The 16,259-nt window shown below is 36.9% G+C and overlaps 1 protein-coding gene across 22 annotated transcripts; it reads right to left on the bottom strand.

Annotated features, from left to right (window-relative positions):
• Window positions 1–614: 614 nt before the first annotated feature.
• LOC104606753 (oligomeric golgi complex subunit-like protein) lies at window positions 615–7,873 on the bottom strand. Of its 22 annotated transcripts, none has more exons than XM_088888944.1 (6): window positions 5,500–7,871; window positions 5,120–5,229; window positions 3,056–3,166; window positions 2,696–2,902; window positions 2,078–2,175; window positions 615–1,066 (listed from the first exon to the last, which is right to left on the bottom strand). In XM_088888944.1, exon 1 carries the CDS (start codon window positions 7,221–7,223, stop codon window positions 5,829–5,831), a length of 1,395 nt encoding a protein of 464 aa, XP_088745070.1. In that variant the 5' UTR covers window positions 7,224–7,871; the 3' UTR covers window positions 615–1,066; window positions 2,078–2,175; window positions 2,696–2,902; window positions 3,056–3,166; window positions 5,120–5,229; window positions 5,500–5,828. The 22 variants fall into 22 exon arrangements, 21 of the variants coding, with proteins under 21 accessions (XP_088745070.1, XP_088745074.1, XP_088745077.1 ...); XM_088888948.1 differs by having other exon boundaries at window positions 5,120–5,215; XM_088888951.1 differs by having other exon boundaries at window positions 5,120–5,186.
• Between the last annotated feature and the right edge of the window lie 8,386 nt (window positions 7,874–16,259).

Raw genomic sequence — 16,259 nt, 5'->3', positions numbered from 1 at the left:
AGAAAATGACAATATTCAGAGAAAAATCATAAAAGGAAGCCATCATTGAGGACATTTTGGTCAAAGCAGTTCATTGGCTAAAAGCATTAGACGCTTTTGTCCCTCAGATGACATTCATTATTAGGGGCTGGCAATGGGTGGCATTCATATACAGCTAGATCTACAATTTCAGTGGAGTGGTATCCACCAAGCAGGAACCAAATCAAGTCAACTTTGATGATTAGTATGGGTTATGCCGGCATCTCTCACATGGGTGGAGCATTTAAGAACAATTATAGAACCATCATAACCATCTTTTCCAGACCAGTACGAGTTGGGGATCCAACAATGTTTAAGGCTTGATATCAGAATTATAGTGGTGGATGGGGAGTCTCAGGTAGTTTTGTTCATTGGTTTAACTTTGAAGAACACAAACCAAGCCTTGTGCCAATACAATTACAAATATGTTACCAAGTTAGGCAATTGGAATCTATCAATATAACACACCAATGTCTCTCTAGAGTCCGACTATGAGACTGGAAAAAGCATGCTATCTAAAACTCGTATAACCAGTGAACTGAAATTATAGTAGTAACCAATTAGCTGGTATTTATAAAAATTCACGGGGGATTTGATTGGTCAAAGTTCTGCTATCATACCTTTCCAGCATCATGGATATTGCCCTCTCTCTAATCAGAGACCCAATATTAATATTAAGATTATAAAAAATTACAAGAAAGGCTCCAATGAGGATGTTTTTATATTGAAATCCCTTACTATAAATTTTTCTTCTTAAAATAACTCCATTCCTTGTGCACTAACAAACTGAATACTCCAACGTAGTGTAAACAGGGCTTTTCAACTGAAAAGAGGTCACTTCAATTGATGGACACAGAACTGGCACCACATTTAAGCCTTTCACTTCACTAAAAGGATTGCATGTGTACCAAGTTAGAAATGACAGATATCCACCCTAATAACATAGACTTGTACCTGAAGGCATCGCACATATCTTTTTGTATATCCTAAATCATTCACAAATGGCACCTTCAAAGCTTTTGCTAATTGACAAGCTGATGCAACAAACCTGAAGAAGAACCAAATATATTAAGGTAAACTCAGAGTCTTGATGGAAATAGAGCTGAGATTGAGAACAAAGACTGTTCAGGGGGTGGAGGTGATTTTACTGCACAATTTCTTATTTATTGTTCTTTACATATTGTCCTTCCTTGCAAAGCTTATTTAAAGATCCTTCTTTTTTTTGACTAATTTCATTAGCTAAAGGAGACACAAAAGGTGTAGATGGGAGGATGTACAAAGGCCAGATACAGAATGTACAGCCATACCAGATTTCCTTGTTATTGGTCCAAAAAATAAAAAGAAAAAGGTAGGGTTTGATTCAAAAAAGTATGAAGTTGAACTTTCAGAGTCTGAGATAAATAATTAAAAGGAAAAAAAAAAACACTACATATTTCACCTTGATGTTTTCCCTTCAGATAATAGATTCGGCGTTCAGCAGAGAGAGACAGAAAGAAAGAGAGATCGAGAAAGAGAAACTTTTTTCATTGACCTCATAAAGTGAATCTCAATTGGATTAATACAATCTAAAATACTGAGCAAACAAGGAAGTTTGGCACAAAAGAGCACTACATGCAACTATCTTTTTAGTTCAGGTGAGCTAAAAATTTTGGTTTAGTTAAAGATCAAAATATAGTATGTAAAAGAATAATGGAATCATAAAAAATACAGAATCATGATTTTTTTTTTTTTTTGAAAACAAAGAACCCTTGAGAAGAAAACTGCTGGATGCCAATTTAGCATTAGCCCCAATACTGGGGTTACATATTTCCAAAAATTGTGGGAAGATTTGCATGAAGAATGAGCTTATAAACGTTCCCCTCATTCAGGGCATTCAGATTTTTCTTTTCTATTTTCCTCTTTCATTTGGAAAGAGGGCATCGACATTCTAATATTAAATCCAGAATAAGCATGAAATAATACCATTGTAAAATTATCTTTCCAGAGGAGATCGGTAGCAGTGGCCGTACACAGCTGTTCAACTACAAACATGAGGAAATAAGAGAGGACAGTGACTCACATATTGCAGTTATTTTGTAGTCCCTGAACAGGTAAATTGAACGATGCATTTTGGGTGGAACCCTGGTATTTTTGAGCTGCTGCACCAAGCTGACAAACCTGCAGAGCAGAAACAATATTAATCAAGGATAGACTATTAAACATGCACTACATCACACACATTATCCATCCCAGACTTCCAACCTAATTTGTTGATGAAACCAGTACAATAGGGATAAATTTAAAATATAAAAAAAAAGTCCTTGTTGAAAATGTTTTTCCGGTTGAGTCCCAACTCAACTAAGCCCTGTCCCAGCTTGATGGGAGTTTGTCAAGAAGTTCCAGTGCCGGCTGCCAACCTGACACAACCCTCCTTTGTCCAGACTTAGGACAAGAAATGTAAGATACACTCCACAGTCCACATTGTCACTAACAGTTCAAAGAATGCATTTTTAATCAACAGTTCAAAGAATGCAAAGAATGCATTCCTATCTAGGGCAATTCAATCAACAGTTCAAAGAATGCAAAGAAAATACTTGTCAAAGACTTTTTTTTTATATGAATAAATACTTGTCAAAGACTTAAAGCAAATATATATAGTAGATACTTGGAAAGCATTCCTATCTGGAAGTAGACAAACCAACACAAGCACATGACACGAGTACATATTTGTGTATATTGCGAGTAACAGGGAGTCTTGAGTTCCAGAAATGCACGAGTGCCCTTTCAGCTGGCATGCCTCTAGCAAAGACACTGGATTCATCAGAAGAGGATTCTTCCTCCGATGAAGAGCATGGCATACATCATGGCACTTGACAGAGAGCTACACATTGATTTTGATCCTGTGCTGCATTTGGAATTCATTCATCAGAAATTTGACCTAGGAAGGAGGAGAAAGGTTTAGTAAATTCTTCAATTATTTGGAAGAGTGGGATCATATCTCTTCTGAGTTAAGTGTAGGAAGGAGGTTGGGCACAACGGAACTAGAACTCCAACTTACAAGGAAAGGTTCAGGAGAGCTTTAGCCGTATAGGTGCTTTTCTTCAAGTGATTTGTTCAGGGTTTAAACTTGGTTTCTTTGGTTGGTCACTAAGCTGGGATATGGTTGAATCTGAAGGATGTGATGGTTGAGTTACTCTCTCCCTCCAATTTCATCTTAATGAATTCTTTATCAGTAAAAACATAAATACAAATAGACAGTAGATGCATACATCATTGATACCTCCTTACATTAGCATATCATTAATTGGAAACTTAAAAGAATTCTGATGATGCTGTGTGAGATTGTTTATTAAGAACAACTCAAATTTAGAATCTGCAACAGTGCAACCGCATTTTTATCAGCGTTGGGAATTAGCTGTGTATTTTTTGTATCATTATTAGTTGCTTTTATTGGGCCCAAGGCTCATTAGTTATGTGCTGGTTTTAAGTTCTTTTGATGTTTTGACAGTAGCCTTCCTATTAAGGGTATATTAGACATTGTACCCTCTTTTATTTTATTCTCAAGTATAAAAGTTAATAGGTTGAGGCAGCCAGGTTATTTTTTGTCCTTTTCTCTCCTTTTCTTCTTTTGTTCTACTTTTTCACTCTCTTATCAATTCTTTTTATTTTTGTTATTTGCTAATTGGTATCAGAGCTGTTTTCTAGAGTTTCTTGGAGCTCACCCATGCACTCCTAGAAACCCACTGCATGAAAGAGTAAAGGACTGATTGTTGATTGAAGAAAGGTCCAGTTCTTGGATTTTTTTTTGGGGTTCAATTCAGACATCACGAGTGTGATCTTTGATTAAACATCAAAATAAGGAAGAACTAGAGCTATGACTTAAAAGGCGCGCCTACGCGCACAGGCTAGGCACATTTTAGGGTAGGCGCCTCGCCCAGGTCCTAGGTGCAGCCCTTTCAAAAGGTGCATGCGCCTAGGCATGCGCCACCTTGCGCCTCAACCCAGGCATGTGCCTTTTGAAAATTTGATGCTTTTTTGCTTTTTTTGAACCAAGTGGCTGGGCCAAGGCTCCACTTCGAGAACTCCCTATTTGGTAATGTTGTTCATTCATTCATCCTAAAAAAATATCTTCTTAAAAAGTAATTAAAATTATAAAATCATTATTTTGTGTGAGAATTAAGAATTTAAGACCCTAACATGGACTTGTTTGGGCTTGCCTCAAGGAACATGGCACAAAGGTGGCTCGTAGAATCAAGAGTGTAATATGTTTTACATCACATTAGCTACTTGAAGTAATGCAATTGAGAAAAAAAGAGAATGTGGGTTTTACATGCTTGAAAATGTTTTATATGTTTGATTTTATTTTTAAATTCTCATTTGAATATGCTTTACATGTTACGTTTATGTATTTTAATTTTAGATAATAGGTTTTTTAAAACATTTATTTTAAAATTTAAGTTTATATTTTTTTACTAATGTTATGTTTAATATTTTTTTGCATTTATTTTGAATTTTTTGGCATTTCTTTATTTTTGCGCCTTGGGCGCAATTGACCCCTGCACTTTTAAAAATCATTGAACTAGAGATAAAGGAAGAGTCTTAGTTAGGCACTTAGGATTTTTTTAATTTCTAGAAGTTTTCTATAAGGGGTGATTCAGTTTCAGGCAGTTTCTAGGGCTCCTCATGAGATTGACAGCCTCTTCTCTCCTTTCTATCTTTTTTTTTTTTTTTGATAAATGTCTTCTCTCCTTTCTATCAATTCAAGGGAGCATAGGAATCTCTCTAGGTATGTGTTTTTCGTTTTCAAAAATGTATTTGGAACTTCTAGGAGGGATCGATCTGACCTTGGAGGTTGTTTTTCAATTTTTATTGGTGTTTCATTGATGCCTAGGGATCAAGTACCATCACAACTATTAAATTGGATGATACAAACTATATGGAATGGGGACAATATGAATAAACTAGGATGGCTATTGATGTACATGGAAAACTGGGGTATATCATTGGTAAGGAGAAGAAACATGAGACAAATTCCTCTCAATGGGAGCAAGAGAATCACATGTTAATGACCTGGATGTGTCTTACTAAAGAAAAAAGAACTGGCTATGTAATTCTATATTACCTCATATTAGCAGAAATTTCTTGTGAGTAAACACTGCTAAGGAAATTTGGGATGGAGCAGCAAAGACCTACTCAGAAAATCCTCAACAATCAGCAACTGCAACCAAGAGTCTCTTGCAGCAAGGAAGAGCTTGAAAATTAGGTACAGCTTGAAAAATTGGAAGGGAAGATACAGGAATTTGGTTTATATTGGACAAGGGATTACATGTCAAAGTTAACCCATATAGATAGAAAAATCAACAAAGGGTCGAGTAGTATTGTTTATCTAAGACTCACATGGAACTAGCATCTCCGAAAAGGTCTTCCTCTCCCCCTACAAAGACCTTGGCCTATAATATGAGGATGAACACCAATGCTAAGACAGAATTATTTAACACTAACCTTCTTCGATCATATGCTGTGTTGCGCAGCTGAAGAGCGCTTCCATGGATGGGCCAAAAATTCCTCAGAGTCAGTTTGACTTCAGATTAATTCCTTTGCTAAATGGATTCCAAGCTGCTTAAGCTTCTGACTATTGTGGATTCCTGATGTTTCTAGCATCTGCCTACTCAATTTACCTGTAAAAGAGAAATTACCTGTTGTACCAGGATACCAAACTCATGTATCTTCAAAAGGAACTCAGGTTGCTTAGCACCATTGTTGCATTAAATTGTAACAACAAACTGTGATCACCAAAGAGGTCATTCCCATATTGCCTACATGTAGAAAAATCAAGCCTTCCACGATTTATGCCGTGTCTTCCTGACCATGTATTCCTCCAAAAGAGGCCCTGCTTCCACTATCCTCGTGTCACGTTTTATTTCTACCTTCATAATCTTACCCAATACATCTCCCATTCTCATTATCTCATCCGTATCACAAATTCTGGGTACAATCTCCACCCATGTGTCTGTATGCGGAGCTTCACCATGACGTAGCATTTCCCCAAGCACTTCACAAGCTTCCTCCATCTTACCAACAATGCAGAAACCTTTTACCAAAGCATGAAAAACTGAGAAATGTGGAGAAAACCCCTTTGATATCATCTCATACATATATTTTTTCGCTTCATCAAGCATTCCCATATTACATAACCCACCAACCAATGTCCGATACGATACCAAATTCGGAATGCAACCATTGGACGGCATATCCTCGAGAACCTTACAAGCATCAAGAGCACGGCCTTCTCTACAGAACCCCAGGATGACAGTATTATAATGAACAATATCAGGATTGCATCCCTTCACTTTCATTCTACAAAGTAGCTTATAAGCCTCTCTCAGCTTTTTCTTCCTACACAAACTATTTAACAAAGTTGTGTAAGTCAGAGTATCTGGAACGAATCCCTTATTCAACATATCGTCCAATAAATCAACAGCCCTAGTGACTTGGCTCTTCCTGCAAAGACCCTGCATTAAAATGCGATATGACTCGACATCCGGGACAATGTCCCTCTTAAACATTTGATTGAACAATGAGTAGGCAATGCTTAATTCATCATTAAAACAGAAAGCCCGCATCAAGATGTTATAGGTTTTAGTGTTTGTTGAGATACCAAGTCGACCGGAGTCCCTGAAGAGATGGAAAGCAGTGCGGAGGTAAGTCCGATGGCTGACCAGAACTTGTATGAGGTGGTTGAAGTGTCTGGCTAGGGGTTTACAGTCGAATTCCAACATGGTGTAGAAGGTCTTGAGGGCTTTATCAGGCATTTTGGCATCGCCGTATATTTGGATGACATCTGAGAAGAGGCCAGGGGTGACGGAGTAGCCATCGGATTTGAGGCGTCTCATCAGATTATCCATAAGCGAGAAGTAGTGAGCGCGTCCGAGTTTGCAGATGAGGGTGTGGAAAGAAGAGTAGGAGTGGCGGAAATTGGACTGGCGGGAAGCAAGATCAAATATTTCTTTGGCAACGAGAGGATCTGTTTGAGAGGCAATGAGTTTCTGGATTCGAGCTGGAGACCCAATTGAGGTCGGGGATTTGGAGGAGGGTGGTGGTGGTTCCTGATGCTGATGTAGTTGGAATGCCGAGGAAGATGAGTGGAAGGAGGCAGCCGAGGTTTTTGACGGGAGAAGAAGCAGGCGAAAGACAACTTTAGAAGAAGGGTTAAATGATCGATGCATTTTGAAACTGATGGTGCAGCGGCACCGCCCTGTAGGAAGTCGAAGATCAGAAAACGATAAACAAGGGAGACGTTTCGAGCACCGAGCGAGTTCCCATTCTATAATCCATCGCTCCACCTTTTAGCTGAACCCTCCAATAAAAGTTCGCTCCGTCATCCTAAATGCTTTTACGAGATTTAATGGCAGTTAACCATCTCATTGGGGTTTCATTTTTCAATCCCCTGTTGTTCTGTTAAGCGAACCTCGGAGACGCCGCCCTCCCCCTCTATCCTTCTCTTTATTCGTCTTCTTCTTCCCCAGTTCCCTATTTTCTACAACCGAACCTCAGAGGTTAGAGCCGCCGCCCCCCATCCTTCTTCTTCTCCAATCCTTGTTTTCTCCAACCGAACCTCAGAACCGCCTCTCTTCTTCTTCTTTTTTCCCCTCTCCCTCTCCAACTTTCCTCCTCTACATCCTCAGTTGAGAAAACCCAGCGAAACCACTCTCACCGAACGCTGTTGAACACCGAATCGGGGAGGTGGAGACGATTCCATCCTCTCTCTCTCCTGACTTTACCTTTCGGTTCCAGTGCGAAAAATAATTGGGACTTGGGAGGGCTCTGCGTTTGGGGTACGTTGGTTGAGCATCTATCTTCCGCATAAGCTCCTCAGATTAGCTTATGAACAGAGTCTTGAGACACGTTCTAGGGAATTCACCTATTCGCGCCTATACTTTCATTTGTAGTAAAAGTAAATTAATATGTAATGACTAATATATCCATTCTTATAATAATGTAGCATTCCCACAAATTCTATCAACAACATAGTTAAAGTTTTTCTTCCCCTGCAAAATTATAGCAGTGCAAATGATTTGAGTGTAAATTCTTACTCATTTTTGTTTCAAATTTTAGCTTTTTTTTTATTGTATTACAAATAAAATAAATTCAAAAATAAAATTAAGGGAAAACCCTGTACTTTTGGCTTAGTGTCAATTTACTCCTCGAACTTTAAAATGCTACAATTTAACACTTGAACTTTCAAAATGTGACAATTCGATATTTGTCATTAACTTAGATGTTAACCAGTCATTAAGTGGCATTTAAAAAAGATACAAATGTCCTTTGATTGTTACCTAATTTTCTTTCTCAACCATCTAAACATTGGCAAAAAAAATTAACAATCCTAAGTCCTTGTGTCTTTTATTCAAAAGTGACCCCAACTTTCCTGAATGGAAGAGGTAAAGATTTAGGACTTAATTTTTTGTCAATGTTTAAATGGTTGATCAAGAAAATTAAATAACATTTGAAGGGCATTTATAACTTTTTCAAATGTCACTTAACTGCATATTAACATCTGATTAACGGTAGGTACTGGGTTGTCACATTTTGTAAATTCAGGTATTGAATTGTCGTTTTAAAATTCAAGGACGAAAATGGCACTAGGCCAAAAGTACAGGATAGTAATCAAGAATTTTCCCTAAAATTAAACGAGAATTTACATTTTTTTTATTTACACTCCCATGCATTTGTACTAGTGCAAATAAAATTGTATTACAACCAAACTTAGCCCTAGGGACAGAAAATATCCTATCCCGTCCAATCCTATTCGAATACGTCACCTTCTCTCTAAATTAATTTAAAGCTGACGGACTTTTTGGTTCTAATGGCAGATGGATGCCAAATTTTATCAAAAATAATTAACCCGAGCCTATCTCTCCATGCCACTACTCTCTTCTCCCCCCTCACCATATCGTCGTTGTCATCCTTGTCATTGATACCCTCAATGCTGCAACTGAGCCACTTCCCACAGTCGAAGACGACTCTGGCAACTACTTCAATTTTGGCTGACAGAAAATCCTATGTAATCATCTCAATAGTTTTCTAGGAAAATGTCCTCCTCTATGGGTTTATCTATTTTATTTGTTTCTTATCATACTTGATGACTAATGGCCATCTTATGGAAGCAAATGCAAGGTTGGGTATATTGACATGAAAAAGTAAACCTATGGACAACAAACCTCAAATGTGATATGGGCTCCTCTGTTATTTCTAAGAAATTAAAGCTGAAATCTGTTCTGGGTTCTTCCATTCTTTTTAAGAACTTTGTCCAAACAAATTATCCTTTTAGGGACCTTCCACTATAAATATGGGCCAGCAATAGCAAACATAAACTGGCTCTAGACTACAACGCTTGGTTCTGTTTGAAATAATATATAACTACGATTTTACATTTCTGTGACTTTTGGATGATTAAACATGCCATGGATGAGTTCCATTTAATGGATTAACAAGGCTGAGTTATATTGTTACTGATTCTCAATAATAATCCTTATCAACGAAATACAAAAATTGAAGAGCAGCAGTGAAGGATTATGTCATTGACCAAATAATAGTAATAACAACAAAACACTTCTACTACATTTCTTTGGTGGTTGTAGGCTTGTTAATGCGGTGCAGTTAACAATTTACCATTTGGAGCTTGTAATTTAGGCAACTTCTATGGTGCCAGATGGAAGGGTGTTTTCAATCTTCAATATGCAAACCCAGAATAAAACCAAGTATTAATTAATGGGGACAAACTGGTCTGATTGAACCCCACATCCCTTAACAATACTTTTGACCTGAACGATTCCGTTGATTACAAAACAAACATCTATAATTTACCCAAATTTCTTGTCATTTCTATCACCGACTTGCCTGTATTTAATTTATTGGGGAGTAGTAAGGGAGTATTCCAGCAATGAAGATGAACCCAATGTGTATCAAAGTTTGGATGAATCTGATCAAATCAACTGCCAGCAAGTATGCAATTTTTATGTTTTTCTAGCTATTAACATAACATGTTAACACAGTGCCTATTCATCACATGTCCCTGTGTACTTTGAATTCAGCCACTCACTGAGAAAGAAGCCAAGAGTGACAGGTTCTGAAGAATAGGCTGATCTAGGTCATATCTGATTATGCGAAACATACCTCAGCAGAGAGTATCAACGACAAGGATAGCAGTGGCGATATCTTTCACTGCGGGAAGCGGCTCAGTTGCAACGTTGTCGCTGAAGGGGTTTCATGCTATGAAATCGTCGTTGAGGGTGAAGCAATGTTTTAAAAATCGATCTGGAAATGGATTCGTTTTGGTCACCAGTTTTTGGGTCAACAGTCTGATCATCTGATTTAAACATTTTGATAGGAAAATTTAAAAATTAAAAAAAATAGTTAAAATTTGTGATAATTCATCAGTTCAACCGCCTGGGTCAATGTTTTGTTGACTTTTTCAACAATTTTTTTTATCAAATTTTGAGTTTATGCAAAATCAGAACCGGTTACCTAGACTGTTCCCGGGCCAAACAGTCCAACCGTCCAGATCAACGCGGTTCAAAAGGAGAGGTAGGCTCGAGTTAATGATTGCATACCAAACCTCAGAGCTGTGCAAACGCCAATAATGATTGCAGACCGCCCTTTCATCTTGAAGCATTGACAAGGGGCAGGAATTTTATTTTAAACTGTTAAGTAGCGTTGGAAAGTCTCATCGCTCCTTTCACATTATTAGGCAGGGATCAAAGATCATAAATAGGCTCGACCTCGATTATGAGAGGACGGATCCCCGTCCATTATTTTTCAAAACGATTCATGAATAACTTATCAATTTCTTTAGAAAAGTTTCGCTTATTGATGCACTATTTCGTTTCTCAACTCTTGGTTTTTTTTTTGTTCTTTTCTTTTTCTTATTTTTTCTAACCATTTTTTCATAAATGAAGTTCTTTTGTGATTTACCTTCTATTTTGCCATTGGTGATCGGTCTACTCTATAATGTCTTCCTTTGTTTTTAATAAATGTTTTAAACTTTTTGATCTGTTATTGGGCGTTCTTTCCAAAATAGGTTTGAAGATTTTATTTCTATCTTATTAATTCATAAATAATCTTTTGGGTTATTTTGATGTGGAAAATATTTATATAAGCATTTCATATATGTTTGTATTTAACTTGAGAGAAAACCCGCCTGAATTTGGTAACCGGGGGATTTTACATTTTAGATTGATTGAATTTTTTTTCCAGCAATCGAGGTGTTAACCAAGGTATTTTAGGCTACCTGTATTTGTTAATTTGACTGTGTACAGTTCAGTTTGCTAATGGACTGATCAGCTTCAGACTTTCGGTAGCTTTGTTGCTATGGCTGTTCTGGTTCATTGGTTCAGAGATGACGATGGAGGGAGGAATAGAGGATGGAGAAAGAGAGTAGAAGAAGAATAAAAAAAAATAGGGAAAGGGCGTTAGAAAGGAAAGAATTTCCTTTTTTTTTATTTTGTTTTTACTTTTAAAAAAGCAAACCATCAATTTATTTGAAACGTGACGTGTTACAATCTTATTGGGAGTGAGTGCATCATGGCACACACCAAACAAGTACAGGAAATCCGGATTCTTAAAAAATGGTCCAGTCTTTCTTTGTCCTTTATTTGTAGAAAGATTTCCGTTACAAGGGAAGAGGGGTGGAAGAAATGGGAGTTGCAGCAGCAGCAGCACTATATATCTTGCTTTAGGCGGGATGTTGATCAAGATGGTGAACAGCTTCTATGCTCTAACTACGTTAGCCATAATAAGTCTACTCCCACACATTCTCATACTTCTATTGCAATTCCAACAGGTCTTAACATTTTTTTCTTTCTTCATCTTATTTAGCATCTATTGTAAGGTAATGAATAAATTAATTAACCATAATAAGTTTACTTTTTCCGTATATTTCCATACTTCTATTAGAATCCATCGAATATTAATGCCTTTTCTTTCTTCATTTTATTTAGATCCTCATATACCATTCTTTGTAGTCATCAATTTCTTTAGCTCTTTTACCATTCCATTTAATTTCTTATAATCATGTAAAATTATTTTCCTCTTCGTAGGGTTTACCAACTCCATAATATTTTCTATTAATACTCTTACATTCTAAATGGCTAAACCAAGCCATGTCTCTTGGACTAGCTTCTTTACTCGTCATCATCCAAAAGATGTAGGAACCCTTGTTTATTTAATAGCACAATCATGTTTTCAGCACTAGTACCCAGTATAGAAAATCCCACGTCATTGCCACATCATGTCCTCGTTGGCAGCAACAAGCTCCAAATTCGACGTTTTCCCAGGCCACACCTTCTCGATTTCCAAGGTAACTTGGAACACCTTTTTTTATGAAAAAACGGTTCCAAAACATATTACCATTTTCTAGGGCACCGATTTTTTCGACATGGCACTAGTGTGTCACCATTTTCTGGAGCAACAACACCAGTTCCAAACACTGCCTATATCCTTCCAACAATTATCAATTGGATGGGATTTTCTCCTTCCACGTTTTTTCTAGTCTCTCTAATCTACACTTCATTGACCTATATTTCAGCGTCTGTTTGGAACGGTTGTCATTGCTCCATAAAACAATGTCACATCAATGCCATGTAGGAAAAAACGGTGCTCCAAGAAACAGTCATCTGTTTGAAACTGTTTTTCCATAGAAAAAGTGCTTCAAGCCCCGCCTTGGAAATCAGGAAGGCATGGCTTGGAGTAACGTCAAATTTGACATTTCTTGGAGCTACAGCTCATTGTTGCTAACAGGGTAGTAATGTGGCACTGGATAATGGATAGAAGTGCAGAAAACGTTTCCTGGAGCATTAATACCAAACAGAAAAAATTGTTACTCCAGGAAACGTCCTACTTGACAGCAATGATTCCAAACAAAAAAAATGCACCATTTTCTGAGAAAATGATACTTCCAACCCACACATCAACAGAACTGCATCTGTAGCATCGATGCCAAACAAATACTCAAAGAATCTCCTGTTAGAGGTTAAGACCCAGCTCTCAAATTGGGTTCCATCATTCCAACTAGGCCATTTATATCTACATGATTGCATAATCAACAAAAGCAGCCAGAATATAATTCCCGATTTCCTTTCTACCCAATACAAACTACATACTGCACTTGATTCCCTTTCATTGAAAGGCAACCTTTTTAAGGAATCAATACCTTTATGAGGGTGATCCTCTTGACTACATGTCTGGAATAGACCTTTCAGTCAACCAAGTCAGGCAATATTTCAAGTGAAATTGGGGATTTGATAGCTCTTTCATTGAATCTGTCCAATAATTTTCTCACAAATCATATTCCCAGTTCCTTTCAAAAGTTTGAACATTTAAAGAGTTTGGATCTTTCTCATAATTTCTTGGTAGGAAGCATCCCTCCCCAATTGATTCAACTCCATTTGTCCGGAAAGATCGGATATGAATATAATTTCACTGAAAGTAGTTACATTGGAAATTTAGAGCTCTGTGGACCACCACTGCCTGTCAATTGTTCATTGCCACCCAACCCTTCACCACAAGCCAACGATAGCAATGGAAAATGAGGATTCAAGATTTATGGATGGATTGCTCAATATATTATGTTGTCTAATAATATCCTATTACCACAGAAAAATATTCAACCAAGAAAAAAAATGGAGTTAATATAGATGGCCCTCTGTCACTAAGTCACTAACATGGCAGGATTCTCTCCAAGCAAAAGCTCTGCACAGAAATGCATGAAAGCATGGAAATCTCACCGTACATTGGAAATATCTCTCTATGAATTTTATATTAAAATATGAAAGATATACCCAACGTGAGAATAAATGCCATGTGAACGGAATTTTTGCTTCCAGGAGAGTTGGGCTGTCATTAAAATGACAAACAGTAACAACTATCTCCATAGTGGATCCCATCCTCTTTACACCCACAATTTTGATAATGTAATTTGCTTACATCAATTAGAATTTCAACCCAAATCACACATATGAAAGAGAGATCTCACCACTATTGTATACTATGATAACACAAATTTGAATTTTGGAGTCTCAACTTTCAAAGACACTTCTATGAACTCTCGCTTACAAGTTCCATTTATATTGATTACTCAATGCAATGCATGCAAATTTTTATTCTTGCACCACTTCTCAGCATGCCCCAAGTAAACCTCAGAAGTTCATACTTACAAGCACTCTTATGTATTAGTATCTTAGAAGTAGTCGTTTAAATTTTATGTTCAATACAGTTTATGTATTTTTGGGATTTTAAGTTTCCCAAGTGCATTGTCTTTGTATATTGGTTTCCTAAGAATTAAAATGTGCATGCATACTTCTATCATTCTTCAATATTTTTTCAATGTATCACAATAGTTCAAACATTTCTCCAATGAGCCTTTTAATTCATTGTTGTTGTACTTTTAGAGATTTATTTGAGTTTCCTTAACATATTCATTTGTATTACTTGTTCTAATTTATTCATGTATATTCTAATACGACTCTTAAAATTGTCTTTTTCTAATATTGTGTTTCTGATGCTTTTATACCCAATTATTTCTGAGATTTTTTTATTAATAAAACACTGGTTCTTTTGGCTATTTCAATTGCATGGGCATCCTGATCAGCTTGCATCTCCCAATTTTCATATTTTTTATTTGTTTTTATTCGTAATGTTAATGTAAAAAAAGGAATGATATTATGTGCAAATAGAGTTCGGTTTCAGTCAGCGCAAGCCCGTGCTCACACCATTCGAACTACCTCTTGCAACTTTACATTGGGAATATCTCTTCGTGAAATAAAGTAAATAAGTATGGAGATATTCCCAATGTAAGACTGTAAAAACTGTTCGAATGGGCCAAACTCGTGCAAATGAACAATATACTCAAGACCCTATCCTATTAAGGGAAAAGTGTGAGTTCACATATGTACCCAAAAGGGGGCGCCCACAACGTCCCACTGTGTATTGGGAACATCTCCCGATGACGACATCGTTATTTTTTATACTATCAGATGTTCCCAATATATGGCGAGGATGTGCTGTGAGAGGTTGTGGGATGCAGATCTGAACTCGAAAAGTGCAGGTTTTGCTTTGGATACCTTGGCAGGGGGGCATAGGCCTTGCTTGGATAGAGGGTGGAAAGTCGGACATGTGGTAGAAGACTAAATAGAAAAACTATATTGTCGTACGAGAAAAATGGTCCTTACGAAGAAATGTTTATTTATTTATTTTGCAATAACAGATGAAATTGCCAGATTTTACTATGACTCATTCCTGTTTCAGTTAATGCTGCTTCTTTGCTTTGCACACCATTTGCTCTTGATTTTGGTGGCGTTACTGGCGTATGATAAATTTGAGCTTCAAAAAGTTCTGAAGACGGCATTTAAGTCGAATTCTGAATTTCTGATTTGTCCAAAACTTTCCACGCCGAGTAATAAATGTAACGAAACCGTTAGGTATTTTACATCATAAATACCTCTGAAAAACGTTTACGGTTTTACGAAAATACCACCTTAATAAACGAGAAATTAATTTAAGAATTCAGTGATCAATTTGATCCACAAAGGGGTTTTAACTTACTGGTGGATTGATGCCAAATCCACAGCACCTCCTAGATGACTGTAATTTTAGATTTCTGAGGGGGAATACAGTCTACTTATCCTTAATATTATAAATGCTCAGTCCAAACCTTTTGTCCTTTTTTTTCTTTAATCCAACACGATAGCTACTAAGACTGCGTTTGGAAATGATGCAAATAAGTACGAATACAAATATATAGTGTGTAAAACGGTTCACATAAATTGCAAAATTGAGTTAGTTTTGCACTGACAAATTTATCTTCTTACCAAACAGATTTTTAGCTATAATAGATGCAAACATGAATTACAATGAAATATATGCTTTTTTTCTTATCAAAAGCCCAATTGAATGCAAATTTACCTCTTTTTTATTGATGTACTTTTACATCTTATTATCAATGTAAATATGCATTGGCCTGTCATTTGTCAATGCATAAATATAATGTTGTCAAACACAGGCAAACGTGATCGAGAGTGCAAATTTACCCTAAACCGGAATTTACACTTCATTTGCATCGTTTCCAAATGCAGCCTAAAGAAGCACACTAGGGAGCAAAATACCGATGGACAATCTGAATTGTGCCACGAACCCGGTATATGCCCGTTTGCAAATGTCAAGACTGGAAAGTGGAAAGCTCCAGGCTTCCAGATGAGCATAACCTG

Source organism: Nelumbo nucifera, chromosome 5 (genome assembly GCF_055504915.1).
Source record: "Nelumbo nucifera cultivar China Antique chromosome 5, China Antique-T2T, whole genome shotgun sequence".
NCBI classification, from domain to species: domain Eukaryota; kingdom Viridiplantae; phylum Streptophyta; class Magnoliopsida; order Proteales; family Nelumbonaceae; genus Nelumbo; species Nelumbo nucifera.
Note: the sequence above shows the minus strand (reverse complement) of the source record. Positions and strands in the feature narration are given on the sequence as shown.

Excerpts from the sequence above, each read along its gene's own strand:
- LOC104606753 (XM_019199338.2), bottom strand. The coding sequence starts at position 7,223 with ATGCATCGATCATTTAACCCTTCTTCTAAAGTTGTCTTTCGCCTGCTT.